Consider the following 14,063-nt stretch of genomic DNA (forward strand, 5'->3'; position numbering starts at 1 on the left):
CACACTCACACACACACACACTTGCAAACTTTCAGGTAAGTGCTCAAAATTTTACTCTGTGTCCACTCGTTTTTTTTTCTTTTCTCTCTTCTTACAGTGTTTTTTTGGTATTAGTTTTGTGCAGTGTTCCCACGAGCCTAAGCCATCGGCTAGGCTAGGTTCATTTTTCTGGTTCAGGTTCACACCACACGTCGGCAAGCATCGTCGGCTTAGGCTCACTGAGCGCCGTGAGCCATGGTTCATTTGGTTCAAACCAGGCGAGGCTAGCCAAAATGAACCATTGGCTTGAACCTGGCTTGAACCTGATCAAAGAATGTTAGGCTAAACGGCAAGCTTTGTTACACCGTAGTATGCTCAACCCGTAACATTCGTTACACCGTAGCATGATTACACCGTTACATTCGTTACACCGCAACATTCGTTACACCGCAACATTCATTACACCGTAGCATTGTTACACCGTAGCATTGTTACACCGTAGCATTGTTACACCGTAACATTGTTACACCGTAGCATTGTTACACCGTAACATTTTTACACCGTAACATTGTTACACCGTAGCATGATTACACCGTAACATTCGTTACACCGCAACATTCATTACTCCGTAGCATTGTTACACCGTAACATTGTTACATCATAACATTCATTACACCGTAACATTGTTACACCGTATCATTGTTACACCGTAACATTGTTACACCGTAACATTGTTACACCGTAACATTGTTACACCGTAACATTGTTACACCGTAACATTGTTACACCGTAACATTGTTACACCGTAACATTGTTACACCGTAACAGTCTTACATCGTAACATTATTACGGTGTAACGAATGTCACGGTGTAATGAATGCTACGATGCAACGAATGTTGTATGGTTACACCGGTTGCTGTGTAACCATGTTACGGTGTAACCAAACTACGGTGAAACGAATGGTGCGGTGTAACAATGTTACGGTGTAACGGTGTAACGAATGTTGTGGTGTAACAAGGTAACTGTGTAATCATACTACAGTGTAACAATGTTACGGTGTAACAATGTTACGGTGTAACAATGTTACGGTGTAACAATGTTACGGTGTGACGAATGTAACGGTGTTACGAATGTTGTGGTGTAACAATGTTACGGTGTAATCATACTACGGTGTAACAATGTTACGGTGTAACCATATTACGGTGTAACGAATGTTACGGTGTAATGAATGTTACATTGTAACATTGCTACACTATAATATTTGTTACACAGTGCATTATTCCTATGGTTTTCATTAGCCTGGTTAGCCTGGCTTAAGCCATGGTTCATGGTTCACTGAACCAGGATTGAACCACAAAGGGAGGCTTAAGCCGAACCAAGTTTATAGGTGAACCTAGCCTAACCGGTTCATTTGGGAACTCTGGTTTTGTGTATGACAGTTGAAACGATTGCACACCACACCGCTGTAACCAAAATCAGCAGGAGAGCGAGAGAGATCAAAACAAGAAACAATCGTCTTAAATTTGTTTTTGAGAGTGTAGCTGTCAAAATGACAACGTAAATAAGTTCCCGCTCTCACTCAATGTAACCAATATTCGCTAGAGCGAGAAGAACAGACGGTTTGTTTACATACAAACGTTACTTTGAAATAATAAATTCGATCATCAAGAAGCGTCGAGCCCCTCGGTTCGCATTGATTTTTGCCAGCAGAAACATAACCAAACTTTTTGGCACCCTCAACAAACGTCAAATTTGTACAAATTGAAAAAGATCCGCAATTTTGTTTTGAGGTTTGTTTTTCCTGAAAAGCGACGCGATCAGATCTTAGGTTAGTAGCTAATAATTTTAAAGTAACAAACATGAAAACAGTTTTCAACATAAATAATCTGGTTTAAAGATTATTTAAAATAAACAGACAATTTTGAATGAAAAGTGAATATTTTGTTTACTCGTTTGTTTGCAGTTTCTTTTCAACGTGTTACTGTCATTTTACTCGAACCGAGGGGCACGACACTTCTTGTTGATCAAATTTACTATTCCAAAGTAACGTTTATAGGTTTTTATTTTCTTTTCGAGAATAGTAGATGAGAATGTTGTCTATTTCTGTAGCTGTTTGCTCGTATTAGAGCACATTGTTTCTTGTTTTATCCGTGCTTTACCAGGTTTTCCTCCACAGCTCTGTATCCAATTCTCTTTGTGGAAAAAGCAAAGTGATCCTCTGGTTTTTATTTCAAATATTGGTTTGACACAAATTCTAGAATGCACCCCCAACAAAATTGTTCTATTTATCTTGTTTTGTTTTCGAAATCTTTTAATTTGAATCAACCCTTTTGTTTCTTTCATGACTCAAAATTTACCGAAAACTTCCTCAAATCCCAATAACTCACAAGGAGACGGTCCAGAAAATCGTGGCTGCTCAAAGCACTGAAGCCAACGGAAGCCATCTTGAAGTACAGATTTTTTGTTTTGCCTTCCGCTTTCTAGGATTTTAGTAACTTATGTCACGTTGCTGTTAAAATTAATATTGTTGCGTTATCTTTAAAAAAAACTCGAGAAGCTGCAGGAGATTTTGGAGCGACTGTCGTCGGAAGCGAGTAGGGAAGTCAGCGGTTAGAAAGAGATCTTAAATCGCAGGAATTGTATGAAAACGCGTCAACTTTGTAAAAACTATAACTTTATTGCGCAGGAAACAGCTAAATCTTTGTACAATTATGAACATAATATTAAATCATGTCTCTGTTTTGATTTACACTGAAACTTTTCTTTGGTGTCGCGCCCCTCGATCTGAAACGCTTATCGAACTGACAGCTCAGATATCCAGAATACCACATTTTTTAAATTTATTTCCACTTCAATTTCGTCAAAACCTAACCTGGTAAATAACTTGGATTATGAGTTGGTAAACTAAGTATGCTGACAAAATCTGATTGAGAAGCAAATCTGAAATAAGTTACTTTTGATGAGCGTGCAAACGTTGTGTTTGACGTTGAAAACGAAAAACGTTGTTTGCAAAGTTCCCGTCTTTCCCTACACGTACATTGAAAATTACTTATATTCAAAAACGAGTGAATATTGCTTAGTTTTATGTGAAATTTAATCAAATCAAGCAAAACAATGTAAATGGGCCAAAGCCGAAGTATAAACAAACTGTCTATCCTGCTTACGTCAGTGGATGTTTACATTAGGAACGAGCAGAACAAACTCTTTGTTTACACTTCGGTATTGGCCCATTTACATTGTTTTGCTTGAAATTTGACACATGCCTCATTTACTAATTTCTAGATAAGTATGGTTTAAAAGGAATCTGAGTGATTTTAAACGTGCGTGTAGAGAAAGACAGAAACTGTCAAAAGTGTGTTTTGACATGTTTGCAAACGACGTTTTTCGTTTTCAATGTTTTGAGTACCGAGGGGAACGTCACTGTTGTGGTTGCACGCTCATAAAAAATAATTCAGACTTGCTTTACACTCAGATTTTGTCAGCCTTCTTATTCTACGACTCAGTTTTGGGTAAAAATCGCTCGAAAGGTAAAAACTGATTAGGTGATTAGGTTAGGTTTTGACGAAATTAAAATGAAAATAACCCTGAAACATGCTTCTTTGGCTAGTTTTTAGACGGAGCGTTACAGATTTAAGCGTTACCGTTAGCTGTCAAATACTGACCAGTGTAAAAACGAACAGAGATTTAGGATTAAGCCAACTCTAACCAAACCCTCGATGAAAATAAATCAAGATTTTTAAATAATGTTTCCTTTTTTCTTCAATTTCTACCCCCATTTACCCAACTTTTTTTCCAATCGCGTGATATCACAAAAAGCAGCAGCAATCGGTAAGCGTAAGTTCGACGGTGGTCACCAAAATCAAGGGGATATAAAACGGCGCTACGGAGCGGCGGCGGCCGCGGCGTTAGGAAATCTTGGTAGTAACTGGGGCAGCCAGCCGTTACCCCAGCAGCCCCTCGGCACCAACGGAGGGGAGCAGTGGTACACCGACACGTACTCGGTGTGGAGTTAAGGATTCGCAACAGTTTGCTAAACAACAACAACAACCGCAACCGCAACAACAACAAACAGCACGCTGAACAATAAACACTAGAAATTCTCACAAATACGGACGCGCGCGTCGCGCCACAACACCCTCACTAACACAAACAGAAAAAGTTCTGACAGCAAGTGCGCGCTGAGTGCACTAATACAGCTAAACACACACACACACTCTAAATTAGACAGCGGTAAAAGCGGCGCGCTGCAACCCAATTGGAAGCTACAACTGTAATAAACGTACTATTGATAAAGCAAAATAGCAGTCCCATTTAATAAATTGTAATTAAATTACGTCGCGAGACGAAAACACAATTAGAGCGCTAAATATTGTATTTAAAAAACAAAAAACATGCAAAAACAAATCTATCTTTCGCTAATCATCAAAAAACAATAATAATAGAAGATAAAAATGACTGAATTTTTCGTAATTCTTAATATTTAAGATGTAGAAATTAACGAATCAAACAAAACTCGTTTAAAACTTATTGACAAACAGCAAACAAGTTTGTAAAAATTTCATCGATTCGGAACTTTGAGATTACAAAAAAAAAATCAATAATAACAGTCAACACAATTAGGTCACCCCTCGTTTTGAAGCTATTATTTAGCGAATTTTTATCAAAATTCCAAATTTTAATTTCCCTCACGTCACAGAATAACAGCAAAAATAAATAAACGAATTAGTTTGTTCAAGCAAATATGCAAGCAAATGCGGATCTCCACCACCAAGTCGTAAAAAAAAACAAAAAAGGGATGGGCTAACGGAAAAAAGTGATAAAAATCGTAAAATTTTATTTTTATAACTTATATTACCAATATTTTCTAATCGCTTAGGAATCGCCTAGTCGCGGTCAACAAACACAATTACACACACATACCTATACACTCTCACAAGTAAAGGAATTTAGTTAGACTATTAATGGTAGTGCTTCAATTTTTGAAATGAAAAGAAAGCAAAATCGTGTCGACAAGTGAATAACACACAAAATATTACAGGAAAAAAAAGCAAGGCGAATCGTTTGAGTGTTCAGGAAAAAAAAGGCAAAATTAACAAAAAACGTTTAGTTGTGTTTCGGAAAAAAGTGAAAAGGTCTTATTTTGGTGACTCTTTTGGTACGGCAAAAATTGAAAGTGTAAATACATTTTGAACAAATTATGTGCGAAAAAAAGAAACGTGTATTTAGTAATAAAAAGCAAAAGTTATAGGAGGAAAAAAATAAAAAGTTTGGATGGTATCAAAAAACAAAAAGAAAACAAAAAATATTAGAAACATATTAGTGATTTATTTTGAGACGAAAACGTGAAACAATATTAATTAAAACAATATGGTGAAATGTGATTATTTAAAACAAAAGAAATTATTTGTAAAAAGAAGACAAAACCCTGTAAAATTGAATGTGTTAGGATTTAGGCTCTTGAGGAAGGGAAAAAAACGAAACGAAACGTAACCCATTTGGCTTTAGGCGAAAAAAGAAAACAAGTGATCATCAAAATATAATCTTTCAGCAAAAAATAACGAACAAAAAAGTTAGAGAAGAAGCAAAGGCGGTTTAAAACCCCCAAAAATCGGAAGCATTTAGGAAGTGATATCGAAATTCAAAATTTCCCAAAAAAGAAAAAAATCCAGCAAAAACAACTTTCGGAAGAAGTAAAACAATACGAAAATAGAAAGTGTGAAACGCGAAAATTTTATATCATCTTTTCTAGGCAAACGAAGGAAAAACAAAGAAAATCAATTTAGGCATGACAATATCGGGACTAACAAAGTGAAAAGGAGGAAAATCAACATTGGCACAGCTTTTGGAGAACAAAATCGGGGAAAATGGAGAAGAAGAAGCACCACCACACTGCGAAAACTTGACAAACAACATCTATCTAAAGCTCTTTTGCAAAGCAAAAAAACGAAAATGTTTGTTGACGACCGACTGGCAACACTGGCCGTCGCCGTAGCGTCGCGAATCGATTATTTTTTAAATTTGTTTTGAAGGTAAACAAAAAAATCACTCATGGTTTGTTATTTGTTGCTTACACACTTACTGGCGAAAAAAAAACCGAACTGGATCTAGAGGAGCGGAGAGGAAAATAACCATTAAAAAAAACATTGTATAAAAGTTGAAACTTTAGTTGTTATAACCCAAACTATTGACCCTACACGAGACACCCCTTTTAAGTAAAAAAATCAGTTCGAGGAAATTGTGTGTGAAAGGCTTTGCCCAACCTGCAAAGGCAAACTTTAGTTTCGGCGGCTTGTATCTTTAGAGGAGCGCACAGTTTCCAAAAAAAATGCACTAAAAAATAACAAGATTTTCGTTAAATTTCATTGTTTGAAAGCAAACCCCATAAAAAAAGAAGGATAGCAGAGGAATCGTTCAATAACCCAATTTCGGTCATACTTTATTTTGCTAGAAATCTTAAAAATAACATTAACCAACTTTTCAGTCGAAAAATGCACTGCAAAAAAATCGTAGTGACGCGCCCCTCGGGCGCATCGCGCCTGTCAAACTGACAGCCCGAGGGGCACACCACTGCGATTTTTTGCAGCGTGCTTCCCGATCGAAAAACAACAGAACAGAACAGCGACTCGAACCTGGTTGCAACGGAGAAGGAGAAAAGAGAGAGAGAAAGAGTAAAAAGTAGCGCAAGAGAATGTCGGCTTCGTGGTGTTTATGATTTGTTTTTTTTGAAAAATGGTGCCCCAAAAAGCTGCCTTAAAATATAAAAAGTTACACAGAATGGAAAACTCGCACACACACACACTTACACACGAAAACACTAGACACAGAAACGTAGACACCACACACACACACACACTCTTACAAGCAGAAAAGTGAAAGAGAGAGAAAGAGAGCGAAAATCGGAAGCGGGAGGAAAAGGAGGAGGAAAGGGAAATACAAACGATAAATACACACACAAGCAAAAAAATTGTGGGAGAAAAGACTGAATGAAAATTATTTCAAATTATTTAGGAAGAAGAAAAAGAAAGAGAAAGAGAAGGTGAAGCAAACGAAGCAGGAAACAGGAAAGGGAAAATTGCGTCAAAAAAGAAAAGGAAGCAAGTGTCACCCCCCTGGGTCGCGCTGACAGCGCGCGCGCGCAGCAGTGTTGCCAATTTGAAATCCGACGGGGGGTAGTTTGAAGGAAAATTCGGAGAACAAGGGAAAACGGTTGAGGCAAACAAATGCAACCAGCAGTTTATGAAAGCGTATTTTTTTAGAGCTAGAAGCGTCTTATTACAGTTATTTTTTTCTCTGTTTCGATCCAAATTAATTGTAATCTAAAAGGGACGGCAAAACAAGCGAGAGAAGGGGAGGGAGAGAGAAGAGCGCGCTGAACAGAAAGGTAAAATTATGCAATATTCAATCATTATTTTTAATATTCTAAACAAGAGAAAGGGAAAGCAAAAACTCCAAGCGAGAAGTAGCGGAATATGTAAAGGACAGGCAACAAAAAAAAGTTTAATCATTACGCATTTTCCAGTCGATCGCGGGAAGGGGTTGCAAGTTGGATCCATTTTTTTGAGTTTGAAACTCTGGCAGCGGCAGTGCCGCCAGTGGCGCAGTTTCAGTTTTCTTTTCGTTCTAAATTTTTACGTTTTTTAATGAAAGTTTTGATCCAAAGTTACACTTTTTACCTCCTTTTATAGCTGTAATTTTCCGTTACGTACTCTTTTTCGTTACCTTTTAATCGTTATCTATCGTAATTTTCTTGTTTTTTTTTTGTTTGTTTGTTTGTTAAACGACGTTCATTTTGTTAGTCTGCTGCTGCGCCGGCACTGCACGCAGCCATTTCGAGCGGTGACAAGCAGTGTCGAGCCACTCGGTCATCGCGTGGCTGTCAGTTTGACAGCTGCGCTGCGAGGGGTAGGACAGTTGTTGTTTTGCACTGTTCTCGAAGAGTTTTGCGAAATTATGTGACAATTGAAATGAAATGGCGGCGCCTTCCCCGGAAAATTTAAATTAATAAAGTAAATATTAACGTTTAGATGTTATTCTTAATAGTTGCGGCTGAGGACAAAACGCAAAGGCCAGCAGAGCCAACCAAGACCCCTACACAATCCCCCTTCCCTTCCCACGCCTCGTCTTTAACATCAATCCCTTCCCTACTAACCCCGAGTAGGCCGCGGGTAATCGGCTCCCCTCCCACTAACATTTACACACAAGATCCTCTGTAATTATTAAGCCAAATGTAATTACAAAAGCCGACTCGGTCCTAACCAGGTCCCAGTACCGAAAAGGACCTAATAAAAATAATTTTATGAAAAAAAAAAAAAAAAAAATGTTATTCTTAATTGTATACACAAAAAAACAAACGCGCTATAAAGGAAAAGGAAGTCTTGGAATGGAGACACTGTAAAGAAGCTACAATATATTAAAAGAAAACAAAACTAAAAGAAAATCAAACACAGACGAAACTAATCGGAAGTGAAGGCAAGCGACGTCAGATTCATGGACGAAAACAAAAATATTTGTATAAAATATATATTGAGAAGTTATTATGTTAATTATATATTTTTTTATTTTATATTGTATTTTGATTACATTAACGTAAATTTTAATTATTTTAGATAAAATTACCCTTATTTTTAGTTTATACAAAACACAAGCGAGCCCAGATTAAATATTGTAACTGCAAGAAATCCAGACAAAATCTAAGCGAGAGAATTTGAGAATGCAAAATTACGCAAGAAACAAACAAAAACAATGAACGATTTCCCCCTTCTGCCGTTGAAAAATGGAATACCTATTCATAGAAATACATTATAAAAATAATTAATTAATTTTAAATTATCCAAAAGCCTCCACACACTATTTTTTATTTAATGTTTACAACGTTTAATTAATTAACGATACGAAAGAGAAGCAACAACCCCTTTCCCCTTAAAAATTCACCTCCACACAAACACATCCCTACTTACACACTCCCTAACTTCATGAATAACCCAAACAAATGAACCAACACACTCACACGTACACTAGTTTAGCTAATCCAGAAAGCAGAAGCCACCACTCACACACACAACCACACTTGAAGCAAGTAAACAAAACAAAAACAACAATTATAATATGTATCACAGAATTTTAACATTAAACATAGTGAAGCAAAATAGTTTTAATCTCTTTATCTAAACATGCAAAACTGAAAACAAAACGGAAGAAAACAACAATTAACTCTCCAAGAAAAAAAAAAACAAAACAAAACCCCATTCAAAGCAAAATAACCAATACGCAAGTAAACAAAAGAATACCACCAAACACATGCAAACACACTCTCAAACACACACTTACACACGTAACAAAAGTCACGAGCAACGCGTCTCGGAGAAGCGAAAAAAAGGTAAACAAATAAAAAAGCAAACCCCCTTGATTTTGTGTAGACGTCAGAAGAGCGTAAACAACCACCACCACCACCAACACCACCAAGTTGAGCTAGATTTTTTTCGTTGAAAATTTCTCAATTTCTGTTTAACGAAACGAGTAGGAGAAGAAGTAAACAAAACAAACCCCCAACAAGCCATCCAAGGAGACCATGGAGAGAGCGAGAAAGAGAGTATCAAACTCAAACGCAGGCAGCCTCACTCACTAATACAAGAGCGCGCGCAGCGCGCTGCGAGAACAATAGCGAAGAAGAGAGAGCAAGAAAGAGAGAGAGATAGAGAGAATAATGCCAACTGTCACAGCCAACTTTGCCGACGTTATTGTGTTAATTTTGTTTAAACTATTTTTTTTTTTTTGAGTTACTGAAGTAGGTTCAACTCATTTACCATTACAAACACACACACATTCATAAACAGCAAACTTCCCTCGCCGAATCATTCACTCAGTAACACACGTAAACGTCATCCGTCAGCGAAAGATTCTAGAGTTATTTACGCTCTCCGTTTATAAGTTTTGTTCACTAGTAGTTAGCGTTATTAGTAGAGTAATGAGCCCACATCTTCGTTGACATTTCCCCCTAACCTCCAACTCTCTTTCTCCGCCTCACACACACTTAAAAAAATGAGCAGACATCATTTTCATACTCTCTCACTCACACTCACACAACCCCCTCTCACACGAAATCATCTTTTTTTTAACCCTTGTTTGTTTTGTGCTCAGTGTTACCTTTGTTTGTTTTGTGTTTTGGAGATACAAAAACAGCATTTTTTTATTACTAGATAAACAAACTATTCCTTCAGTTCTCTTTTCACTCACACTCTCACCAATACAGACTCACATCATACGTACATACTTGCACACTCATACAGCAATTAAGAAAAATTTCTTGATTTTTTATTGTTTTGTTTTAGCAGTGTTTTTTTACTTTTTCTATTATTTGATTATTTTTTTTTGGTTCGAAACGGACAAATATTGGCCCCCACTTTTCTCAACAATAACAGCAGCGAAAAAAAAAGAGTAACAAAAACTAAAACAAACACAACTACAAACAGCAAAATTAACAACAACAACAAACAAACACACACACACACTTTGAAAAGGTGATAACGGAAAAAAAACAACAGCAAAACGCTAAAATTGAAGGTTCGATATAAAAAAAACGATGTGGCGAACAACAAACTGTACTGCGAGACAGGATTTGTATTTGTACACATGAACGGAACCAGATAGGGCAACAACAAAACTTTCAATTTCACTTTATCTTTAGCGCGTACTTCAGGCAATTCAGATAAAGAAAAGAAGAAGAAGGAAAAATAAAGGAAGAAAGGAGCAGAAGCAAAATAGTAGTAGTAGTAGAAGATGAAGAGGAAGACGCTAGAAGGAGTAATAACAAGAGAGAAGAAGAAAGTAAACAAAAAAAGTGAATAAAGATAAACAACCTTTGTATCTTCTCTATATACGAAAGAAAAATAAATAAAAATAAATGTTAAACATTGTGGTTTGAAATCAGAAATAATATCACATTTTTTTAAAGCAGTATATAGAGTTATCGCCATTTGTTTTGCTGGCCGGTACAAAATTTGACCTTAATCTTTTTCGTGTACCTACGTACACGCAATACATGCGCACTAGCCTGTCCCATTTTGAGGTCATGTCGAGGAATTTCAGGTGCTCACTTCTTAAATGATAGATTATGATGTTAGGAACAATGTTTTCTTAGACAAGAAAAAATAATAAAATACTTTCTCGCACCCCCTAGTCGATTTACTGAAAAAAGTCACTTTTTTGAACAAATTTTCTAAAATCGCTTGGAATCAATACAAAAACTGTTTCGATCAGGTGTGTATTATCTTCAAACGATAGGTTTTTGTCCATAGATTAAGATGCACTATCAATATTGGACCAAAATTTAAGTTTTTGGACTCTCCCAGGCGGATTTGTGTCGAAAAAATCGCATTTTTTCGAAACTTTTTTCAGAAATGTTCATTTAATTTAGGGTAGCCTATTTTTCCCAGTAAAACCAATACATGCAGCTTGTAGGAAATTTCATGGCGAACATTTTTCCCTCTGAGAAAATGCAATTTCGACACTCCAGAGCCGAGATATTTGAGTTTTAGTGAGGAAAAAAGTGCCAATTTTCAAAATTTCTCAGAATTCAGAAGCAAGGCCTACTAATTACACGATGTAGCAAGCATATGTCTCAAAGGTCAAGGTATGCTTTTTTATAGTAATTTTGGCGGCTGAATCCAAATCTGAAATCAAATTTCGTGTAAACAGTGATGTTTTGGAGCTACACCCTTTTGGAATGTTATTTGCGTGTTTAAGAGGCAGTTTTTGTAAATATTACTCGGTTTGTTCTAGAGGTCGTATCGAGGTGCTCCGATTTGGATGAAACTTTCAGCGTTTGTTTGTCTATACATGAGATGAACTCATGCCAAATATGAGCCCTCTACGACAAAGGGAAGTGGGGTAAAACGGGCATTGAAGTTTGAGATCCAAAAACATAAAAAATCTTAAAATTGCTCGCATTTTAGTAAAACTTCATCATTTCAAAACACTCTTAGATGCATTCGAAAGGTCTTTAGAAGCACTTCAAAATGAGCCATAGACATCCAGGATTAGTTTAACTTTTTCTCATAGCTTTTGCGGGTTTCGCCTCGTAAGCGGAAGGTGATGGGTTCGATTCCTGTCTGGCTCGGCAAAGTCAGATCCCTTAAAAGAGTAAATATGCTCACTGGGAATACTGACCGGTAGGGGATGGGTTTCGACTAGCGGCGTGCTGGGTTTCCAATCCAGAGGTCGTGAGTTCGATTCTCGTACCGGGATGATGAAAAAAAAAAAATTACTGTTAAAAATGGATTTTTTTAAAACCTCAAAATCTTTTTGCAACAGCCTCCAACACCCATACTCTTTTAGCTCAAAAGTTAGGGAATTTCATGGACTATAATCCTACGGTAATAACTTTTTGGCCAATCGCAGTTTTTCTCATAGTTTTTCGATTTTTCTATAAAAAACATTTTACAACGTTAGTTATTGTCCCTACAGCATCCATAGCGGCACTTTTTAGTCTCAATTTTGTCATATTCGAAATCCTTGGAAACTTCAAACTTCAATGCCCGTTTTACCCCACTTCCCTCATCTCATCTCATCTCATCCAAATCGGAGCACCTCGATACGACCTCTAGAACAAACCGAGTAATATTTACAAAAACTGCCTCTTAAACACGCAAATAACATTCCAAAAGGGTGTAGCTCCAAAACATCACTGTTTACACGAAATTTGATTTCAGATTTGGATTCAGCCGCCAAAATTACTATAAAAAAGCATACCTTGACCTTTGAGACATATGCTTGCTACATCGTGTAATTAGTAGGCCTTGCTTCTGAATTCTGAGAAATTTTGAAAATTGGCACTTTTTTCCTCACTAAAACTCAAATATCTCGGCTCTGGAGTGTCGAAATTGCATTTTCTCAGAGGGAAAAATGTTCGCCATGAAATTTCCTACAAGCTGCATGTATTGGTTTTACTGGGAAAAATAGGCTACCCTAAATTAAATGAACATTTCTGAAAAAAGTTTCGAAAAAATGCGATTTTTTCGACACAAATCCGCCTGGGAGAGTCCAAAAACTTAAATTTTGGTCCAATATTGATAGTGCATCTTAATCTATGGACAAAAACCTATCGTTTGAAGATAATACACACCTGATCGAAACAGTTTTTGTATTGATTCCAAGCGATTTTAGAAAATTTGTTCAAAAAAGTGACTTTTTTCAGTAAATCGACTAGGGGGTGCGAGAAAGTATTTTATTATTTTTTCTTGTCTAAGAAAACATTGTTCCTAACATCATAATCTATCATTTAAGAAGTGAGCACCTGAAATTCCTCGACATGACCTCAAAATGGGACAGGCTAATGCGCACGTAGATAACTCTATTGTGAAGGCAGACAAAAATCCAAATACGAGCGCAACCTGTCAAAGCCTGTTGCGCCACAGGCTGATGTACACGATCCGCCGGCGTGAACCCCGGAACTGCTGGACTCTGCTTCTCCGCCTTCCTTGGCGGCGGCTTCCTGGACTTCGCACTCGTCCGTCTTGTGGAGACCCCCACAGTTGTTGCACCTCCCCTTGAGGTGACAGTTCCTGGTTCCATGACCCAGCTGCAAGCAGTTCCTGCACTGGGTCACGTTCGGTCGCTTGTTTCGGTAGGCATCCCACCGGATGTGAAATCTTCTCAAGCGCTTGATTTCACTCAAGCCGATGGAAGTCCCCTGATGACGACGCGGAGTTGCCGCTCGCTCTCGTGGGTAAAGAACTCCACTTTGTTCGCAATCAAGTGGGCCCGCGCGGTTTCGAAACGGTCCTCTGAGATATCACAGCAATTTGATCCCGAACGGAGTCAGCTTGAAAGTTGGCTTGGTTGTGCACGACGACAGTATACTCACAGACAAACAGACGTGAATCTTAGTTGATTTTTTCAAAAAATCCATCGTCCCCACAAGAAAATTCAAAATTGGGCTGCACACTAGCGCGATCTGCAGTCCTGTTGCGGAAACCTCATCGTTTCAATAAACCACCATAAGAGTGTACCATCTTCCCCTTATCCGATTAGGCGAGTACAAAAGAAAAATGACGTTTGTATGTTGTTTATGTAATGAAACATTGTT

General features: G+C 37.5%; 1 protein-coding gene across 7 annotated transcripts in view; it reads left to right on the top strand.

Moving 5' to 3' along the window:
• The window catches only part of LOC120426221 (heterogeneous nuclear ribonucleoprotein R), a 74,227-nt gene extending 63,339 nt beyond the window's left edge, over positions 1 to 10,888 (top strand). For 2 of the 7 annotated variants that reach the window (XM_039590949.2, XM_039590955.2), the window contains one exon: positions 2,371 to 2,729. In XM_039590949.2, the coding sequence (XP_039446883.1) occupies positions 2,371 to 2,464 (94 nt within the window). In that variant the 3' untranslated portion in view covers positions 2,465 to 2,729. Of the gene's footprint in view, positions 1 to 2,370; positions 2,730 to 3,796 lie in introns of those variants that run through there. The other 5 variants (XM_039590953.2, XM_039590951.2, XM_039590954.2 and 2 more) reach the window with 5 other exon arrangements.
• The last annotated feature ends 3,175 nt before the right edge of the window (positions 10,889 to 14,063 follow it).

Source organism: Culex pipiens, chromosome 1 (assembly GCF_016801865.2).
Source record: "Culex pipiens pallens isolate TS chromosome 1, TS_CPP_V2, whole genome shotgun sequence".
NCBI lineage: Eukaryota > Metazoa > Arthropoda > Insecta > Diptera > Culicidae > Culex > Culex pipiens.